The sequence below is a fragment of the Oxyura jamaicensis genome, chromosome 17, assembly GCF_011077185.1.
Source record: "Oxyura jamaicensis isolate SHBP4307 breed ruddy duck chromosome 17, BPBGC_Ojam_1.0, whole genome shotgun sequence".
Lineage (NCBI taxonomy): Eukaryota > Metazoa > Chordata > Aves > Anseriformes > Anatidae > Oxyura > Oxyura jamaicensis.
This window is the reverse complement of record NC_048909.1, coordinates 5,745,162-5,767,801: the sequence shown is the minus strand read 5'-3', so window position 1 is coordinate 5,767,801 and position 22,640 is coordinate 5,745,162. Positions and strand designations below refer to the sequence as shown.

Here is a 22,640-nt window from a genome sequence, read left to right as displayed (position 1 = left end):
GTTAACACTACCAATATTTAGCTATCCCCCAAAAGATACTGGATATACACACTGATTAAAAAAAAACGGAAAAAGACAACTGCAATTAGTTGATCACACCATGCAATATGCATGCAGACAACTTCAGTGAGAAGGAAGGAAGGAAATACTACCATGACATTTACAGAGAAAAATAAAATTGTGCCTGTTGAGCTTAATATGGTTAGCTCTGATCTGAAACATTCAGCTAACACCAAGGAGATGAAAAGCTGAAAATTCATTACAAGGTAAAGTATCTTTATTTTCAAAAAATAGCATGTGCAAAGCTGTGGCTTCTTTATATTATTAAAAGCAATAGTTAAGATTTCACATCCTGAAAGAAGTATAAAGATATTTTTTTACCTTAAGATGTATCGCTTGGATCATTACCAAACTCAATCATCATTATCTTGGTTGTGTTAAAATCCATTCCTTCTCTGGCATACATACTTATGAGTAGGAATGGGCATAAAATCATTACAAAGAAGGAATGCTGCATATCTATTCTAGAAAACAGGTGAGAAGTGGCCATCCTGCCTGGTATTATGCAACTTTAAAAAGATGTGCTACTTACTGAGGCTCTATCTAAAGAGTAACCTGGGATGCAGAAGTGACTTGATTTCATTCAATTAAGTCCAGCTTAAATTCCACATTTCCATACATAATCAATGCCAGCATCCAGTCAAAAATGAACTACTCCTTAAAGGTAATTCACATCCAGTATCCCTCCAGAAAACGAGGCTGAAAAAAACACAGCAGAGTAACTCAGCTTGCAAGGCACGTCAGTACTACCAGTGCTATGAAGTCTGTTGCCTTTTCTGTTGCTCATGCCAAGTCCTCTCTACGCCCTCTTGAGATGGTAACAATTTGTTCAAGTTTCTTACAGCATGAGAATCAAACATCTAAAAGGTGTTTGGAGACAAAGTCAAAGTCCTTGAAGACAGCCTGCTCCTTCTTGGTTAGGAAAGCAACCTCCTCTGGAGGAGTCACGACTGGCTTTTGCGATGTAAACTCTTCATCAAAGTTGCTAATGTCAGTTGGATCTCTTAAAGTGGGCACAAAAGGGGGCTTCAGAGTCCTGGCGTACAAAGCATCCCAATCAATTTCCTGTAAGAGAGGGAAGTGAACAGGCTAGATTGACATTAAGATTATTTATGAAACATGAAAGTAAGAGGAAGGAAAAAAACACGCAAAAGCAAATAGCATAGCTGATGCAGGCCAGGTGAGTATAGAGATCCTATACAGCCTAAGGCTGCTCTTTAGAACACCAAGGAACAAAGCTACAGCTCAAGCTATATTTAGAGAGATAAAACTAATGTTCTGCTGTGGCCAGGTTTATCTGTGGACTTCCCCACAATTTCTGCTGACATCAAAGTTCATTGCTTACTCTAGTGTAGAGCCAGCTGTGTGCTGTAAGTAACTTCTGGCAGATGGGTAACAGCAAGGAGAAATGCTAACACCTTTGCCTAGAACAGACATATGCCATTGACCCAAAGCAAACACATCTTTAACCTCAATTTCTCCTCGGCTCTTGTATATTCTGCAAATGCAGGTGCCATCAAATTGACTGGCAGTAACTGTCATCACTAAACAGCACCTTATACTGCTGCAGTTTGATATATAAAGGGCTATTTCTTGATGGTTCAAAAGGAAGGTCTGTTTGTAGATAGAAACATCACAGTCAGAAATGACAAGCTGTCCTGAAAACTTACAGGTCCCAGAAAACACACTTGGGGGTGTCATTTCCAACATGAACTGAAACACATGTACCTGAATAGAGCAATGAGGTGCAACAGAAGCTGACACTAAGATCTCACAGGTAACTAATGAAAATTTGCCCCAGTGCCAACAGAAAGCAAACCACTCTTGTCTCAAATACAAGAGCTTCATGAAGGGGAGGGATACAGTGATTTCCTACCTTAAAAAAGGCCTCAATTTTAATCTCTTCTGCATCTCTTTCCCCTGCTCCCAGTCTACGTTCTGGACATTTCCGAAGAAGCTGCAGGAAAGATCAGCTCAAAATTAAACAACTGGAAAAGAAAGATGAACAGAAATAATATTCCCGAGAGAAAAACAAAGAGCTGGACTGACCCCTCAGTATCTTCTCATTCTCACTTTGCAGCAAGGTCGTAACTGCTAATAATAGCTCAGGCATAGCTCCTTGTAAACAGCTCGCCACCATCAGTAAGATACCCACCATAAACCGCATGTAGCATCTCATCTTAATTGTGCACCTGTAACTACTGAGTCACATTCAAAAACCGATTCAAGCCATCTTCACTGAATGACTGACATTCCTGCCCTTGAATCAACACTTCTCCTTTCAGAGTTAGCAGCAACAGACTTCAGGAAGAAGCCTGCTTAGTCATCCTTAGACAAAAGGATAGCATTTATGTAAAGAGAAGAAAAGGAACAGTATGCGTAATTTTTAAATGTTTCCTTAGTCTGTGTAGGCAGCTACAGATTACGCACACAGACGCTATCAGCACCTAACAGAGTCCCTCTGGATCCACTTACAGTAAATACAAATTCCTCAGGCCCCCAGACACCCCTCGAGCCATTACCTTACGGATTATAGAAAGTGCCTCAGATGAAAGGAATCGTGGATAGCGGACTTCATCATTGACAATACTATCAAAGACTTCTTCCTCATCATCTCCAGGAAATGGTGACTGCAATTGTAAAATTTCTGTTTATTTAACACACACAGCACCCATTCCTTGCTAATAAAAAGGGATGAGAATAGCAGGGAGTTGTACAGATTAATTACTGTTTGGCAAGCACTACGAACAACAACAACAATATATATATACTACTATACTATTAAATAATAATAAATAGTTGGCTACTTTCACCAAAACTTAATCTCAGGTGATCAGGTACTACTCTCCCCAAGACTGCTTGGTGAGTTTCTCTTAGAGATAGGTGGTCTTACCTCACCAACAAGCATTTCATAAATGAGAACACCCAATCCCCACCAGTCTACTGCCCGCGTGTATGAGATGTCCGTCAGGACTTCTGGAGCCAGAAATTCAGGAGTACCACAGAAGGTGTTTGTGCGGTCTCCAAAACCTATTCCTGTAGGACAAGAATACTTTTGTAAAATCCAGCACACACTTCTAAATGGGTCACATGCAGTCTCACCTTCTGAAAGCCATAGATTATCACCTGATAATTTGATGATGTTAACTGTGTAAGGGCTCTCATCAATGCTTGTAAATGCCAGTGACAAAGTACTGATACTTCAAGTCCCTAACAATTCTGAATAAGAGATATACAGACAAAGCTTAAATAAACAACACAACCCAGGAACATTCCTGCAGATTTCACTGCTCATTTTCCTTTAGTACATAGCTTGTAGTATCATATATCGTGGCTCCTTTGAGCAAAGTACATTGTAAACTCCCTCACAACTTTCCTGAATAGCGAAGAGCAAAGTACTTTTTCCAAGTTTATCATGGCCAGACAGATGAGACTTTTTTTTTTTTTTTTTAGTGAAGATGAATGCAGGTTTTATACACCCACCTCTGTACTTGTATATGTGAACACCTCAGCAAAGCTCAGACCCTGAAGTTTGTTCTGATGATTCAATGTTGGCTTCACCAAAGCCACTCACCTTCCTTACACAATCCAAAATCTGCAATCTTCACAAATCCTTCAGCATCTAAAAGCAGATTATCCAATTTCAGGTCCCTGCAGGCAAGGGGCGGGAGGGGGAAGAGGGAGAGGGAGGGGAGATTGAAAGGAGAAAATGTTGGATGAAGTCTGAGGATTGCCAACACCCTTTTTTGCAACAGGCAGAAACTAGATATTATAAAGAGAATGAAAAGCTACATTGAATAAAGTCTACATTTGGCTTCAACAGTAACAATGTATTATTTGGAAGATTCTCTTCAATTTATTGACATTTTCCTCTTAATGAAAGGCTCACAAAGCAGTTTAGAACTGGGTGGGGCTTATTTTTCTGGAAAAGAGCATCCCGCAACAGCATGACAAATTATTCAGCTGTCCAAGAAAAAAAAAGAAAGAAGTGAGTTACAGGTGCCCCCAGAACGTATTGACATGTCACAGAGGATGAATCACCTACAACATGTCAGATGAATAGCTCTTAGATTACTTTCTTTACTGTAAGCACAATGAACATGCTGACAGCAACAGGAGAGAAAATAGACAGAAAGATTAGAAACCCCAGAAAGACAGTTAGCTCCAGACACGTAGCTACATGAAAAATAAACTTTCAAGTTACTGAACAGTCTTATAGTTTACTTTTACTGCATTACCTATAAACAATTTTCTTCTCATGCAAGAATTGGAGCCCCAAGACTACACATGCTGTATAAAACCTAAAAAAGAGAAATATTTATAAGGAAACATATAAGAACCAAGTTAAGCATCTACAGTGCCTGGTAACTAGACTAATTCTAACTCACCGTGCCATATGCTCTGGAAAGACATCTTCATGTATGCGCATCATAAGGTCACCACCTGGAGTATATTCCATCACAAAACAAGCATGATGAGGTGTCTGGAAACATGCAAACATGTTCACAAGGAATGGATGATCAGATGAATTGACCACCTCAAATATTCTCTTCTCACAGTTCAAGCTGCCAGGATTCAAAGAATTAAAATGTCAGTGTTAAAATTTGGCAGAAAAGCCTCTTTTGAGGAAGACAGAATGAAAAAGAAAATCTTTACATCTTAAGTTAAAGAAATAAAAAATGTAGGCTAATACAATATTTACCCTTAATACTTTCAAACCTTGAATTTTAGGTTGTTCTTCAGGTGTGTATCATCGCACCAGAAGCTAGAAAGCAGTGCTGTTCTAAGCTTCTTTATTCCTGATTTTAGTTACCCCAACCTTAACAGTACCAAGAGTTCATTACAGGTGTGATAACATAGCTTTGGCAATAGTACCATCTCTAAACAAAGCTCACCTATCAATTTCATCTCTCCTAATAATATCTTTTTTCTTCAAGGCTTTGATAGCATACAGCTTCCCGGTTGCCTTGTATTGGGCCAACAGTACCTGAAAGACAAGAGAAATGCTTTACTCCAAACAAATGTTATTTTCTTGATTACTTTGACTCCCACGGACAAAAAAAAAAAAAAAATCCATCCACTCCAGACAGTCATTCTCAAAATCAAGCTCAAGTAATTCCAAAAATGGAGCACTTTTTCCTACTCTTTGTGCTGCAACAGTCCAGAATGATGTCACTGTAAGTTATGTTCTTAGAAGTAGTACTATCACAACCGGTCCAGTGCTTTAAAAACAAATCAGTGCTCTAACAGCAAGCAACTATGCACACACTTTATGGGAATGAAGCTGTTCCACTAGTGATCACAGTGATAATGAGAAGAATGGTAACGATGTGCTCTGTGAAATGATTTGGCACTCCATGGAGGGCTTCCTCCAGGCTTTGAAGCCACAAATCTTCAGGAGCTTTGGCTGCTAACAGGAGTACCAGCTGTTTGTGCATTTGGGTTGGGTTTGTTTTGTATATCTGCAGTGCAACAGATATCTTCTGTACTGCAAAATTTCCATTCAGATTTCAAAGCAGAGGCCCATCTTCACAATCACATTCCTACTGCCCTCCACAGAGCAAGCACTTCTACACTAACCTTCCCAAAGTGTCCACGTCCCAGCATGGCGATGCAGTGAAAATCTTCAAGCTGAACCGCCCTTTTTCTGCAGAGAAACAAAGAAGAATTGCTGAGACAATACCCAAAAGATGCAGAAAGATAAAAAAGGAGTGTGTATTTGTGCTAGGGGAAGAAGCTCTGTACAGCAAAAGGGAAAGTGAACAGCTGTATCAGCCACTGCTTGCCTAGGATCAAATCCTGAAAATTAGGCCTGCTGCTGCTGTTCTGCCACTGAAGAAAGGAGCAGGCAACTAACTATAAGGCGAGGAAACTGCTCCCAGCGCTAGTACTCTCTGCCTTCCATCTGTACTGGCAACAGGAGCAACAATTCTGTCTCTCCAAGGCTTGCTTCCTGTAACAGGACTAGTTTCCTGCATCCCCATTCTTGGGAGAGTAAAATTCAATTTTGCCTACGCTCCTTTCAGCAGGCTCAACAGCAATTGTGATAATCAGACATGAACATATATATCACGTGTCAGTACGACAACGGCATAATAAGAACAGAAATTCTCAAACAGGAATTGGAAACGAAACAAGGAGAGACAACAGACATAAGATAAGATGTTGCTGGAAAAAGAAAAAAAAAAAAACACATAACCAAATATAGAGATTCTATAGAACATTATATCCGTTACAAGGTGTTACCAAGGAAACTCAGACTGAATAAATGTTTGGAAAGAATTTTAAAAAAATAAACAAACAAACAAAAACACCCCCTCCCCTAAAGGCTTAGTCCAGGATCACCTTTCAAAGGCAGCAGAAAAGGCAGCAGATGCTCTATACTCCACCAGTGAGTGAAATGAAGGGCTCAGTAGGCACCCATGAAGCACTCAACTCCCTCCTCAGCTTTCTCAGAGAGGAGGAGGTAGGGAGCATCTGACTGCATTCTGACTCTAGAATTTTGAAGATGGAACCACTTGAAAGTGATGCTGAAGTTATGAAAATATTCTAAGATCTGATCTGAGAGATCAGCTTAGACAGATTTTATTTGTGCTTTTGCAGACAGTATTTGTTCAACAATAGTATTTTTTTCTACTTGCCTTGTTTTTGGTATATTTCTTACTGTGTACCTTTTGTATATGCAAGTTGTATATGAGACTGCCACAGACTATATGTTGTATATAAGTATTTGTATATAGGTTTTGCGCCTCCCTATGTAATGAAAGGCACAATACCTTGCATATTGATAAAAACAGAAGAGTGTGAGGGGTGCCAAGAGTGTTTCTGAAATCTCTCTCTTACAATTCTACTTAGAATGCACTTCATCAGAAAATTTCAGACACAAGGAAGCACTGGAAGACAGTTAAGTGACTTTAACTTGTATTGAAGTCAGCTATCACACTGTCTATCACTGGGGTTTAATGAGCAGGTAAGGCATAGCAGATGTTTGGACATGTAAAGTTCATAGCAGTTTTTTCAGAGTATTGTCCACACTTGGCACTAAGAATCTGCTCCTGAGAAACCAAAGAATATCTGAAGCAGAATTTTGGCCTGTGTGCTCAAATATTTCAGCCCAGTTCTTCTTTAATCTGTGACCCAAGACAGCCCGTGCTGTCCACAGTTACCTTGGAGATGCCTGGATTGGAAATTCTGTTAAAGCAGAGCTGCAAGACTTCTCAACATGCAGCCTTTTCAGACACTAGGAACAGAGAGAAAATTGCAGTGCGTTATCCTCCGGAATCAACAAATCAGATGTGAGCACCCACATCCACATTTCCTCCAGTGTAATGATCCACCATGCCATGCGCTTGCAGTTGGTCATCACCTCTGCTTAGAGGGAAGCAGCATGAAAACAAGTTGTTTGTGGCCACAAAAAACATTTCCCTTGTAAAATTTTTCTTGGATAGGATGAACTCCTTTAAAAATAAAGGCTTTAAAAAGTTTAGGGAAAAAAAAAAATCTCTAGGAAAAAGGCGTTTCATTTCATGTTCCCAAAAGAACCACAGTGATCAGAGAACAGAGTCTCCTCTATTGCCAAAACCAACCAAAAAGGGTTGGATGTGGTAGAACACAAGTTGTTAGCCACCATGTCACTCAGAACAATCATCCTGCTCCTTTCCCTCAGAAAATGAGAGCTCTTCGTAGTTTTGCCCATTTTCTTTAATCACAAACAACTTTATCTGGTCCTAAAAGCCTGCTGACCCTTTGTCCCTACTTTTTCTGTTGAGTCATCTGTTTTGTACTCCCGTCCTGAACTCCCAATGCTGACCTACCTCCCACTCTGTTTCTCCAAGAAAAGCAACCTATAATTAAAAAAGAGCTGCAACACTTTCATAAAGACTCCTTGCCAAAACAGCTTACTGGACTCTGAATCCTTGGAGACCAGCCAGCTAACGAGGAGGCACCTGCCTGAAGTACAGCTAATTTCTCCAGTAACCATTACCGGAGAATCTGCAGGAGATGGTGTTGATTCTTTGGAGTTGGCCATCAGAAAAAGGCGTGGAGGCTTGGGTGGTGCTTCATCATCATAGGTAAGCTTAGCCACAGGAAAGTCACTGCATTGGTAAGATACAATCGAAGGAGAATGTCTTAGAGCAGAACACTATACACAGACACAAATAGAAGTAAGAAATAAGTGACTATGATCAAGAATTTAAACCAACCTTTGACTAACAGTTGACTTTCTTTTTTTTCTTTTCTAGGTCTTGTGAATCAGTGGGAATAGTTTCTTCTAGAGAATGACCAATTCTCTAGCAACTAATTCCAACAACTTTAGAAAACTATTTAGATTTTTTTCTTTTCTACAGAATATTTAAAAGCCTAATTATATAACTTCTGAGTGTTATATTATGCTAGTGGTTGGGGTATATGTAACCTCATGAAAGAAGAGTACATTTTTACCAAACAATTGCACTGTGACTTTGCACAGAGTTCAGTTACTATACCGGTGAAGATATTTAATGAGTGGAATATTCTTTTCCTTACAGTGCAGAACCAGTACATCTTTTTGTGTATATAAAATAACATTTGAAAATCTGCTTCATTTTTTTTCTGCATTATGGTGTTTACTTATGACCACTTTTCTGCCCACAGTTCTTGCTGCAGAGGAAAAGAAAGCTACTGAAGATCCCCTGGCTCTGGAACACACCGCTTGTTAGGACAGCAATTCTGAAAATTGGTCCAGCTGCTAACAATAAATCAGAGGTAACCACAGGGTATTGAACAACCCACCAAAACCACACTGTTTTCTGGCAGCGTTGGCTTTTCTTAAAATCCTGAATTAAGTTCCACAGATATAATTTTCTTATCAATATCTTCCTCCACCTTAGTAAGATGCTACAGAATTTTAAGGTGTATTTTATGCTTACTCCAGACTATTATCCAGCAATACTCAGAACACAACTTACCTACTCAGCTTGGTTATGGAGTCAGTGTGATTTTGTGTGGGAACTGGAGAGAAGTCTGTATGAATGGGATCGTGAAGTGGGGGACTCAGAGTGCTCATTGAACTACATGGAGGGAGGAAGCTCATCATCAGGCGACCCCACGCAGCAACATTCATGTTCATTTGAGGAGCTCGGAGAAATTCTTTCCCTGGAGGAGTCATAGTCAAAACACCAGTGAGATTACAATGCATGAATTACAATCCCATGGATTGTTAAACTACCGTTTTACCCAAACACCTGTGGGCTTACTCAAAAAAGGTAGTCCCCCCTACAGAGAATGGGCTTTCTTTCAGGGAATAAAGTTTAACGATGATGAAAAAGATCTATTACACCTAAGTTTAGATCCATATACTATCATAACAATCCCCAAGTAAAAGCTGCATAGGATATTGAAAACTGATCTTACTTTAAGCCAGATTTTCTTCTATTCCTACACTGCATTTTAATCATTCAGCCTGTTAACAGAAAGCTTCTGAAAATATCTTTGAAAGAGTAAAGCATTTGGCATTTTTCCATTATTTTACCACCTTCTAATGAACACAAACATAAAATCTAATATATTTTCACTGACAACAGGCCTCTGTATGTAAAATCTTACCTTATTTGGCTTCACAGGAAAAAAAATTGCAGGCAAAAAAAAGTATGCAAGTCATTCCAGTCCCTAAACTGAGATGCCAACTGTAGCTTGACAGACAATCAGTAGCCTGTACAGTCTTCTATAATTCAGAGTTTTTCTTCCAATACCTGTTCTTTCATCAGTAATGACATTGCTGGATAAATTAGTACAGCCTGAGTCTGAGATCTTGCTAAGAAATCTGTTAAATAGATAGTAATTATATCTTCCTAACAGTGGTAACTGTGAACAGAAACACTACAACAAGATCACAACATCACACATCACGCTGCAGCCAGGCTGGCTGCACTTTTTGCAATCAAACTTTCACATTCTAATAAAGCATATGCAAAACACAGACAATAATTAGCAAGCATTGTAACGTGTCTCACAAATTTAATGAGATAGGAGAGCATGCGTGACTGTTTGTGCAAACCCCTGCCCTCACCCACACACCCTAGATAGAAAGCAGTCAGCTCTCTAGCAGCTTACCTTTCTGTTTGGGGAAAATACGTTTCTGTCGCTGCAGTTTTGGCTTTCTCTCAATGACAGGATTACAGAACATCACCTGTCAGAGAAACAAAGGGGATTTGTCAAGATGCTTCATTTACACTGTGAACACAAACTTGCACATGTGCTCTCTCATCAAACTCTCCATTCATATTTTGTTGGTAAGTTAGGAGTCACTCCCACAGACAGATTCCAGACCATGTTATTCTAGCTTCACCCTCTAAACATCCGTTATTTCAACTATGCTTTTAGATGTTGGAATCTTCTGCCACCTGAAGTGCAGAACCACCCCCCAAATTAAGACCAATTCATATCGCAAACAAAATGCATCTCATTCATAAAGCCACATGAAAAAACTGCTTTATAATACAGCCATTTGTAGGGTGGGAAAAATAGAAAAAAAAAAAAAGACGGGACAAATTTTGGTATAAGGTAAAGATCCTACTGTTGGAAAGTTAGCCCACAGGATCTTTCATCACAACACAAAGGAGAAAGTACTGCGGCTTTTAAGGGATTATCTGGATGATCTCTTCATTGATGGTACTTCAAATTCTTTATTACTGGCCTCAGAAAGATGATAAAATAAGTATACCCAGAGGGAATTTGGATCTGTGATTCTACAGTCTGTGTAATTCAAACCTGACCATTAAGCCCTATGTTTAATTAAAGTGTCACCAATGACTCATAATGAAAGCAAATAAAAAAAACAGATTTCACAGTACACACACATAATTACAGAGGAGTAGCTGAAAGTCACTCGAGGCTATGGCACGTGTATATCTTATTATATCACATTGCTCCTTATTGTTTTGTGATATTGATGCGAAAGGAGTCACTCTACCCTTCTAGATTTTTTCTCCTTCTATTCCTTGTATACTGAGTTGAACAACTGCTTTCAGGGCTGGCACCCTACACAGATAGAGTTCTCTGAAAAAAAAAACAAAGCTGACATTTATACCTCTGCAAAAAGCATTCCTTGGGGTTCAAGCAAGAGGCACATCCCATGGCGTTCGTTATCAAGGAAATCATCCAAACGTAAAAACTTCACTGCACATAGTTCTCTCCAGTCTCTCCAATAGATTGCGATTTCTAGCTCACGAGACTGGGCAGGATGGGGGGGCGGGGTGAGAGGAGGAGAGAAAAAAATCAGAAGAGTTACATACTGCCTCACACTCTGGACACGCCACACACATATGCTGCTGTAAAATTCAGTTAACTAGACAGTATGCATAAGAAACTTCTTTCATCCTTTTGTCTCCCCGCTACCTCTGATGTTTTAAGATCTTCCCAGCTATAGACCCTTTTGGAGATGGCTGTCCTCACTCTCCATTTTAGAAATGTTTATTAAAGTCACTTTGGTGGTAAGATGAAATAAAACTGCTCAGATACTGAGAAAAAGACAACAGATGCTGTTCAGGCTGAATCTCTGCCAGAGATGCACTGCCCTGGGGGGAAGACTGAGATAACTGGTACATAAAAGGACATGAGGACAGTGCCAATACAGAGTTGAATTAAATGGAATTGCAGCTAAATGAGCAAATCAGGTAAGGTGAAATGGAAAAACAAATACAACTCAAGAAATCTAAGGCAGCCTTACCCGATCCAACTCAATGACAAAGCTCTGGTCCCACGCCTGGTTATTAACTGGTCCCCAGTTTGTTTGGCCAACCACTTTATTGTCCACTTTGAGCACAGCAAGGACTTCATCTGGACAAAGGAGAAAACATGGATTATAATCTTTTATATTGCTATAAAACTAAAGACAATCTCTCATGCTGAAGGTGAATATCCCCATCAAATATAATTTCCATGAGATAACTATAAGGAATAGGTATAATTTTTTTTTGTTCTCTAATTTTTGCAGAAACCAGGTTTCTCATAATTAAACTCGTATCAGACTAATGTTGTACCCAGATGAGATTCCCCCATGCTCCCAGTGCCACTTACAAAACGAGGAACCCTATACTCACTACATAGGTCTTCATTCCGCAGATACTTTCCAGCAACACTACGGCCATGGATGCCCAGGCCAACTCTTGCTCGGGAAAGGGACTTCAAATCACTTGGACTGCCAGAGACAGGAGAAGAACCAGCCATTCGGGAACGTCCTGGAACATTTTCCAATAGATCTTGACACCCCATCAGTCTCACTTCCAATGTTCCTGAGAGATAAATTCAGGGGTAAAAAAGGGTAAAAAAAGGAGGGTAAAAAAAAACATTATTCCATTAAAGACAGAAGTGATTCTAGTCAACCTGTCCTCACAGGGGTCCAAGAATTTCTCAGATTTGTGAATCCTTGGTTAATAGCTTAAATTTGCCCCAGGTTAGAATAGTATAGAATAGCACAGAATAGTTCAGTTGGAAAGGACCTAAAAAGATCAAGTCCAACAACCTATTTAATAGTTTAAATAGATTTAATAGATTTTAATAGACTACAAATCCATATGATCAGGAAGAAGCTTTTACGGGCCTAGAAGAAGTAACTACAGTTCATAGAAAATCAAATGTTCATAAAACAAAAGGTGTTACAACAATGAGAAGAAATGCAACACATTTTTTTCCTAAATCCTCCCCACAAAAGCATGCCATGCGGGATTTATGTACCTGTAAGGGCGGTAGGTTTGATGACTGAAGTAGGTTGGATAATGCCATGCTGAGCTCCCAGGGAAGAAGTATTTACTAGTTCCTGCTTGATCAGTGCTCGTTTTGGGTGATCAGGAGAAAGTTCACTAAGCTGATGTTCCAAGGACAAGCGCAGCAGATCAATCTTCTGAGAGGATTCTTGCAAACGACCCTGAGCCTAGCAATGCAAAGTAGAACAGAAAGCAGGCGGAAGTTTCCCTTTTAACAGCCCCAGTCCAGGTACTATTATTATTCCTTTATGAACTATCAGAGACTGTCTCAAAGACAGACCTGATGACATTTTACTAACAAAGGGATGAGAAGGAATATTTTCCTATACATCCTGACCACCCCAACAGTGTCACTTCCAACATTCCTAAGGAATTTCACCAAAGCAAGGAACATTATTCCTAGAATGAAAAGTGACCCCAAACAGTCTGTCCTCACAGACAGTCAGGAGTTTCCCAAATTCATAAACTCTGGTTATTTCTGCTCACTCGTGATAAATCACTAATGTTGACGCATGAACAAGTGCTTACCTCAGCTAAAAACTTGCGATCCTGTACCCGACTCCCTCCTAGGATCTTCAGCACATTTTTTGCCCCCTCGGCTACAGCTGCTTCAATGCGCAGATGATGTCTCAGCTCCTCAATGCGCAGCTCCAGAGCACTGATGGTGGTCCCCAGCCTCACTGGCCATTTTGGAGATAAAATAGAGCAAGGATGAAAACTGACTATTCTGGATCTTGGGGCTTTGGCCTTATACTTATGGGCCGTATACTTAAAACACCCTACCTGCTGGATCCACTGCATCTTCCATCCCTCCTGCGGACTGAGATACCTTCACGATTTGCATGCGGATTATTTCAATCTTTGTCTTACTGTCTTGAAGCATCTGCTGAGCTGTAGCCAGCAATTTACGCTCCTGACAAAGAGAAAGCATGTGCAGAGAAAGGACCATGCTCATTAAAAATGGATAATGGTGATGTGTTCAGCTTAGAGGGTGAGATGGCACCTGCAAGAAGGGTCATAAATGATCCTGAAATAGCTTACATAAGCAATTATGTAAAGGAAACACTGCTGAGGATCAAAGACTTCGAGATCATTATCTCCATTTTTAGAGGGAAAGGACAGGTCAAGGAGTCTTTGATGGACTGTGACATCAAGGGATAAAAAGAAGACGAGTTACTACAAAACAGGGTCTCTGCCTTGTAGGTATGCCAGTTAATACCAAACCTTGCAGTCACTGAAACTTGCGGTTGACTGATAAGCTGTGCTTACAGTATTTTGTGAGCAAAGGTTTTGAATAAATCAAAATAGTGCAACCCTCTACAGTGCTGGTCTTACTGAATTAAGCTTCATAATAAGCTTGGATTTTTTTTAATTATCCTTTGAATTTTAAATATCATTATGCCAAACTCAGTAAGTGAGATGAATATGAAACCAGTGAAGCTCTGAAAATTTATCTCACATAAAGAGATATCACATGCTGTACTTCATTCTAAACTAACTAGTGGTATCAAAACATTACACCAACTCAGTGAACAATACTAATGCTTTTTTAACTTTATTTTCTCAAGTCACTGATTGAACGTACCTCTTATACTGCCCTCACTACCTTCCCAAGCTTGGAGAAGATTTTCTAGAGATAGTACTTCTATCATGCTACTTCCTGTGAGATATTTTTCTCCAACTCAGATCTGCCTCTAAATTAGAGTCACTGTGAACATTGGGGTTAGATGTATTTAGATGTATTAACACCTCTACACTGGCATTCAGCCAGCCAAGTTAAGCATCTAGACCAAAGGAGGCAGACAGAGCCTGTAGTGGGTAGGAAGTAGCAGCTTCTTCCAAAGACCTATTCATTTCTTCATCAATGATAACACAAGCTACTCTCTACGTAGCTAGCACTTTCCCTTGAGGTTGCAGAAGGGTTTAGGTGGCTAAGGTAAAACAATATGATTCACAACTCCATCATCAGTATCACTAAGCAACATTCAAGAATCATAAAATGGTTTGGAAGGGACCTTACAGATCATCGTGTTCCAAACCCCCTGCCATGGGCAGGAACACCTCCCATGAGACCAGGTTGCTCAAAGCCCCATCCAGCCTGGCCTTTACCACTTCCAGGGACTGGACACCCACATCTTCTCTGGGCGACTTATTCTAGTGCTTCACCACTCTCATAGTAAAAGATTTCTTCCTAATACCTAATCTAAATCTACCTTTTTTGGTTTAGTACCATTACTCCTTGTCTCCTCCCATTACTCCTTGTTGTGCCACTACACTCCCTGACAGAAGAGCAGAAGCACAATCAGCGTTCCCCAGGTAGGAACTGCCAAAAGGATCGAAACTGCCAGACTATGCCAGCCTGGCTGCTGTAGTAACTCCCCTCTAACAGTGATCATCACCAGATGATTAACAAAACAGCACAGGCAACTACATCATGGGCCAAAGCAGAATAAACTGCCCTTCCAGAAAAGCCTTGTCCTACCATCCAGTAATTACAGATGAACTTAATCTCTTGACAAATGAAACACAGTCCATCCAATTCCTTTTCAATTCTTGCTTAATTCCTAAAACCTGCACATTATTAGACTCACTACAACATGTTACTATCGTATGATTAGTTGTCCTGTGCAGCATCATGACAAGCTGTCGTGCTGAGGACAAAAATGCAGAGCTAGGATTCAGTCAAGCAAGCTTTTCAAATTAACTTCTTCCACATACTACCTAGCAGAGAGAGTTTGTGTATTGACTTCAAATACAGATTTTGTTCCAGGAATCCATGTTCCCAAATGGTTTATTCCTGCTTACCTTGGATGTTGCACTTGAATACATTTGGATCATATTCTCAGCTCCTTGCTTGACTTTCATTTCAACATGCAGTTGCTTTTTCAGAGCTTCAACCTTCCTTGCCATGGGGTTTGGGTTTCTTTCCCAGAGACAAGGGTCTGGAGATAAAGATCCATCTGTACATAAAATATCATCAGTACCATTAATCATCTTTTCTTGCGTTATTTCACTGGGTGATTCTAAAAAAGGTTAGGCCACAAAACAACATATAACAAGGTCTTGTCTACAAAACTGACTGCAAAACACTGTTTCAAATGAAGCTCAAGTTCATAAGTATTTCTTAACTTATCAGTGAACTACTCCTAACAAGCATTCTTCTAATTTTATGCTAGTTCATCCCATAAGGTACTTGGATATTCAACTGCCCAGAAACTCTATTCAAATCTCTTCATTCCATCTACAGCCAGCTCCTGAACACTGTCCAGGCACAGCATTCTCAGATGGTCTTCTCCCCACGCTGATCTCTCATTTGCCTCCTTTCACCTTAATTGCCCCATGCCCAACATTTCACTGCACAGATTATTTCATCAGCTGAATACCAACAGGTAACATTCCCACTGCTTGCAAGCCCTCAACAGAAAACATAATGAAACTAGCACTGAAGCGCTGCAAGATTTTCCTGTCAATCGTGACTCATGGCATACCTGTCTTACTCTCCTCTTTGTCTGTTATGACAATCCTTGCATTAAGCTCCTGAAGTTCCCAATGAAGCTGCTCTAATTTCCGATTAGAAGATTTCAGCACATGCTCTATATGAACAAGATTCTTTCTGTCTGTTGTCGCTTTACGCAGGTTCTCTGCTCCCTCTTTAATCTTCAGTTCTTTTTGTATAGCACGGCGAAGTAGCTCCTTCTCACCCTCCAGTTTTTGCTGGAAGCTTGGATCCATTAGGTTTACACCATTGCCTAGCTGCAAGAGACAGCTGCCCTGCAATCAAGCGGCATTGAGAAAGGGGATTTCAGAGATAACAGAGTTCAACCCCTTTTTTATGATATAATAATACCCTTGTAAGATTCTACCCCTTTATTTCATTCAGCAAACGGTTCACACAAATTCCAAAGCCAACCGTTTCACAAAGATTTCAAGATGACCACACCTAGATTTAAATTCCAGAGGACAGAAGGCAACTTTGATCTTACTATGACATAATTTAGTTTTAAACCATAGTGGAGACAAAATCTTACTTTTCTTCTTGATATTTAATGGCTACACAAATATTTGTTCTTCCAGTATCAAAGCCCAGCCAGTATTTGCCCTTGCCTTGATCAACTTTTACTAGTACGATGTAGTAGATACAGATTTTTATCTGCATATGCCTTGATGTTGACTTGACTGTCCAAAGACACATTACAAACAACCTGTTAAAGATCTTTTAGGAATGTCACGACCACGTATTAACTCTGAGCTGTTACCCCAAAGAAAAATGTAACCCTTGCAGCAGTTTCTACAAATGAACAAGCAAAAAAATAAGCTTAACTGGCAGCTGTTTCTGAAAAGGTAACCAGCCTGTTGTCTCAAGCTCTGCTCTACCTGTGGTTTACAGGCAGTAAGACCACATTAAAATGTTGATTATTCTGAGTTGCATTAGCAGCAGCATTCAGGTTTGCTCAGGGTTTTGTTTCATACAAATTTCAATGCTCCTTGTTCTGGTTAGCTATACCTCATCAACAGCTCTGGACAGCAGTGCTCTGTTTACAGACTCTGAACGCAAACAGTACAGGCAGTAGCAGCACCTGCATTTCTCACCGACCATATAAGCACTGAACTCAAAACAGGAGCTGGGAAAACTTTATCCTCAAGGATGCTGCCTAACACCTCGGGAAACAGATCCAAACAGGAAGTTATGCTTTTCTCTTCAACAGGAGAAGTGGCTTTATGGCATTAAGAGCAATTAACATATTAATAAGCTAGCATTAACGACTCATCATATTCCCCACTTAAATTTAAAAGACATAGCTGCGCAGCCAAACTCCGCTGCACTAACCAGCTTGGGATCACACAGCACGTCAGCGACTAAAGACAGAACTGGAATCCCGACTCGCTTTCACATTCTTTAACTGGTTGACCACATTTCCAAAAATAAACCACACTGGTTTTGTATTATTCGTGTACATTAATGCACTTTAAGAGTGTGATATACAACCAAACCCTATGCCACTCGCACACAAATACACAATTATTCAATCACACTATTTGTATATTTTCTTGTGCACCTCGAAGACCGAAACAAACATCCTTGATCAGTTTTCACTATGACTTCAGCCTAACAGCAAAATAATTAAAAAAGAAAAAGGAAAAAAAAAAAAAAAAAAAAAAAAAACTATTTAAAGTTGGCCTAAAACCAAGTTGGGTCTGCAAGAGATGCACGATAGCCAAAATAGGAATTGTTCAGATTGGTAACAAAACAAAAAGGTTCAGATTAACATTCTGATTCCAGGAAGTTCTCGCCCAATTAGTAAAGCCAGGAACTAAGCCAGAGCTTTGAAAAACATCCAAGGTTTTGTGAGGAAGAACTTGAATCATGGAGTTCCTGAGTCACAGGCAACCTCTACCAGCTCTAAGTCGGAAAATCGGAAAGCTCTTTATCCATTCTGTAACGAGCGACTAAAAGGAGTTTGTTGGGTATAAGTTTCATTTAATAATCAGAAAAAGCATGCAGATTTATTTTATATCCAAACTATGCAAACAGAGGTAAGCAATCCACCCACTCCATCTGCCCAGAGCAATTGAATGAATGGATCGCTGGTGTGAGATTAATGCTGACAAATGGCACTGCATGCAGAGACCTGGATATCGATTCAGAGAACAGGTACAGTCTGGGCGATTGTCAGGTCGATCTTCCTCCACATCACTCTTGCCAAAAGTGAGCCTGAATACCAGTTAATGCACCATGCTCATTTTCTAAATATATTTAGAATATAAACATGGTCTGTTTTACCGGATCCTTCTTCCCCTCTATAGATCAGGGAGTGCCATAACAAAGGCATTGTTTGCACCAGGAACACAAAATATTCTGTTACTGAGGAGTACGAGAAATCCAAATTTGCATTCGGGTTGATGCATTTTGCATTCTGAGTCAGGAATGTCGGGGGGTTGTCAGGATACCCCCCTGGCCCAGGCTGCAGCTGCTCTTGGGTTCCCAGGGAAGGTCGCAGCCCTTCAGGGTATGTCTCCAGCACAATCCAGAAACACATTTACAGCACGCACAGAAATACCCAAGCTAGCTTAAATTAACTTGCTTTTGGTACTTTTAGCAGGGCTGCCAGAACTCACCCAGGACTTCAGCTAGTCTTACGCCTTAATGAAGTATCTAGATTGCTTCCTAACGAGCAAAGTTTGCAGCACAATCAAAGTTGCACTCGGTCCTCCAGATTGCAGCCCAGAAAGATCCCATCCCTGGGGCTGCTACACCCAGCCTGGCAACGAGCTTCACCTGCACAAAGCCCAGGGTGAGCCAGCCTTTAGAGCTGCACTGGTGACACAAAAACTGATTTACGGTTTGATTTAATGAGCTAGCAGTGATGAGGGCATCCCCGCTGCAGCCCACACGCGGTCACTGGGATGTTTTAAATCCCCCTTTTCACTGCAACTTTGTCCTGCAGTGGCGAGGCCCCACGTTAACTACATTCACTTTTTATGAGACAAGGCCACTGCTAGGTTTAGAAAAAGGCAGCTGGAATCCTGCCTGCAGCCGGTCCCCTTTCCAACCCTGAGGCAGGCAAGGTTTCCTAAGCGAAGAGCCCAGGCGGGCAGCAAGATGGGGGGCCCCTCATCGGGCCTGCAGCAATGGCACTGAGAGCTTTGTGCAGGTCTTGCCATCGCTTCTCACCCAGATTAGGTTTGAAATACCTCAGGCAGGCGAGCATCTCCCCTGTTGCAAGGAGTTGGTCCCAGAAATTAATGCTCTACCCAGCGGGGAGCCTCTCTGCGCTCTCCTCACACACACCCCTTCACCTCCAAGAGCGGCCCCGCTTTCCTTATCAGGTACCGCCTGTACCTGAACCCCGTTTTCCTCAGGCGACCATTTTTAGGGACAAATGTCCTGAGGGACATTTTTAGGGGCTCTCACCATCCCCGGGGTGGGGCGCGACGACGGCAAGCCCCTACTGCCCCCCCGCCCTGCCCAGCGGACAAGGGGCTCCCGGCGGAGCACGGAGCCGGGGTTTCCCGCCGGGGGGACGGAGAAGACCCCCAAAAAGCAAAGGGGGGACCCCCAGGGGGACCCCCAACCCCACGGGGCGAGCGCCCCGGAGGAGGAGCGAGCCTGGCCACGCCGGCTCCCCCCCAAGCCGCCCCTCCGCGGCGCTCACCTGCGGGGTCCCCGCCGCCATTGCTCCGTGAGGCACCGCCAGCAACGGGCACTTTTCTTTCTTTCTTTTTTTTTTTTTTTTTTTTTTTTTTTTTTTTTTCAAACTTCAGCCTTCCCGGGAAGCGGCGCCGCCAGCGCCCTCTCGCGGGGTCCGGGCCAGCCCGGGAGAGTTCCCGGCGGGCGGCCCTCAGGGAACGGGGAGCGGGGAACCCGGAGCCTCCCGTCCCCACACGCCGCCCGCGGTGGTCCCCGGCCGGTCACGGCTCCCAGCCTTGTCGGGAGCTCGTCCCGGCCGTCTTCGTTCGCCCTGAAGGGGGGGAGAACTGGCGGCGGCGTCCCGCGGAGCGGCCGGCAGCAGAGCGGCGCCACAGGCCGGACCCTGAGGAGCCCGAGGTACCGCCCGCTTCCCGCCGCGGCGAGGAGAGGCTGGAGGGGATCGGTGTCCTGCGCAGGCACAAAACTCGGCTTTGTGCTAAAGTGGCGGAACGGGGACACCAACGGTGACCGGGCTCCTTAGCTCGGTGCCTGACATCTCCTCCAAGCCGCGTGCTGTGAGGGGAGACCCCCGCGGCGTGCCCCAGCCCGGGCCCGGTTTGCTGTGGTGGGATCACCGAGGTGGTTTCCAGCCCCGGTTCTGCCCAGCGGCTTGTAACCGGCTTTGGTGTGAAGGGGACAGGCAAACTGCAGCCCTCCCTTACACAGGGTGCTGCCTTGGAAAGGGGAGGACGACTGTCTCCAGCACTGGTCTGTGACTAACTTTCCCTCTGCAGAACTGCCCCTCTGTGGAGCAGGATCAAGATCCTGCTGTTTCAGCTGAATATTTGAGTCAAAAATAACCTAAATGCATTGACAAGGCTCTCACTAATCCCCCAGCTCTTACCGGTAAAAGCCCACCATGCTGCTATACTGCTTTGGTGTTGTGACACGCAGTGTGTCATAGGCCCTATGTTTATAACAAGTGAAAAAGAAGCTTTCTGCTTTCAGGTGGTAGAGACCTCCTCTTCTAAGATCCCTCCTCAGCAGTTTAGCTTAATATTATTATTGAACGAATGCACATTTTCTGTCCTGAAACAGTACACAACCTGAAGTCAGAAGGGATCCAGAGCTGACAGTATTCCCACATTCAAAGTTAGAAGGATGCTAATAAACAGAAATGTTTTCCTTTTATTTAATTAGAGCAGATTTTCTAACATAAGCATTTTGTAAATGGTCTGCAAGTGAATAATTAGTAAAAGGAAATCACCAGAAAATGTAAAATTGAAATCTAGTTTAATCAAGTTGAATTAATAAAGCCTTAGACTTCTATAAAGCCTTTGAACACGCTCCTGTTGTTAATAAAGCAAGTGCATTAGATTAATATAAACCCATCTGGAACCTGCTGCTATTTGTAACATGGTCCAGGCTCCATTTAGTGTTTAAGGAATTATTTTAATTAGACTGCTCATTCACTGGAAATACTGGAAAGGGAAAGGATAAAGCAGTAGGCGTTCGGTTGATTTTTTTGAGCAGGGACACTACTGCATCTTCAGCAGGCAGGGATCGAGGCCGTGTTTGGGTCTGTGAGCTGCAGAGGTCTGCTGGGAGCCCCCCGACATCAGGCTGCCCAGTGCTGTAATTGGGTTTACAGAGGGGCTTCCCCCACTTCCCTTCACACCTTGTCCCCTCCCAGGGAGGCAAGAGAAGGGCTGGGAGGCAGTTCATGGAGCCTGGGGAGCAGTTGGCCAAGGTTTACTTGGCTAAACAAGCTGTCCAGCCTGGAGGGTGGAGGGATGAGCTGGTCGGTGCCGATGAGCTGGTTGGTGCCTCAGCACGTGTGCTCACTGAGGCAAGGCTACTCAGAGTCCCGGGTAGAAGCACAAAGTGCCATCCAGCATCCCGCTGAGAGGAGGTTATTTAGTGTGCACTGTGAGCTGGCAGCAGTGCACAAATGCAGGACCCAACTTCTTGGGGTGCCAGGGATGTTCCCGGGTCCAGCCATGCTTTGGAAACATCAGCCCAGGAAGCCAAGAGCATGGGACTGGCCGGGGGGGGGGGGGGCCCCCCCCGGTAGGCTGCATTTTCCGAAGTGTGGGGGGGGTCCCAGGGTGGAGCTGTGCAATTATTTTCCAGCACCTCGTGGAGGGAGGGCCGGAGGTTAAGGCATATGCTGCTTTTGGACCAGCAGTCCCTGTCCTCTGCTAAACCTGGAGGGGTAGGGGTGTGTGCAGGACCAGTTTATAGCTGAACTTCAACTCCAGGAAAGCCTCTCTGCACTCTTGCTGCCTTGGCTGCCAAGAGGGGAAAAAAGCACAGGGGTAGATGCTCTCCGCTTTTCACCTTGGCCAGCTCAGCACCCATTTCACACTCCTGCCCTGGCCCGAGGATGCAGAGAGCAGCAGAAGCACGTGGGGGGTGCTTCCCTCTACTAAGTGAATGTGCTGTAGAAGTGGAATCAAGGAAAACGTCTTAGGAATTTCTGGTTTTGATGCAGGAGAGGGAGGGCAAGAGATTAAGCATAAATCTGTTCCCCTGCAGAAGCAAGATTCTTGTTCTTGTCACTTATGACCTGTCACTGTTACCCTGCTGGGCACCTGAAATCCATAAAAGAAGTGAGCACTATCACCTCCACCCCTGGAAGACGATGCAGGCTTGGGGACTTAGAGCTGATTCTTTTGAAAAAGACTCTTAGAAATGGTAACATCAAG

The 22,640-nt window shown here is 42.6% G+C and overlaps 1 protein-coding gene across 1 annotated transcript; it reads right to left on the bottom strand.

The window, feature by feature from the left end:
* Nucleotides 1-255: 255 nt before the first annotated feature.
* On the bottom strand, nucleotides 256-20,253 carry PKN3 (protein kinase N3). Its single transcript, XM_035341653.1, has 22 exons — nucleotides 19,958-20,253; nucleotides 16,292-16,574; nucleotides 15,609-15,763; nucleotides 13,587-13,716; nucleotides 13,332-13,483; nucleotides 12,775-12,970; nucleotides 12,141-12,332; nucleotides 11,768-11,877; nucleotides 11,129-11,272; nucleotides 10,153-10,228; nucleotides 9,009-9,195; nucleotides 8,045-8,156; nucleotides 7,227-7,300; nucleotides 5,641-5,707; nucleotides 4,956-5,047; nucleotides 4,449-4,625; nucleotides 4,299-4,361; nucleotides 3,635-3,711; nucleotides 2,954-3,096; nucleotides 2,583-2,690; nucleotides 1,937-2,017; nucleotides 256-1,125 (listed from the first exon to the last, which is right to left on the bottom strand). The coding sequence occupies exons 1-22, from the start codon at nucleotides 19,976-19,978 to the stop codon at nucleotides 913-915; spliced, it is 2,853 nt and encodes a 950-aa protein (XP_035197544.1). The 5' UTR covers nucleotides 19,979-20,253; the 3' UTR covers nucleotides 256-912.
* Between the last annotated feature and the right edge of the window lie 2,387 nt (nucleotides 20,254-22,640).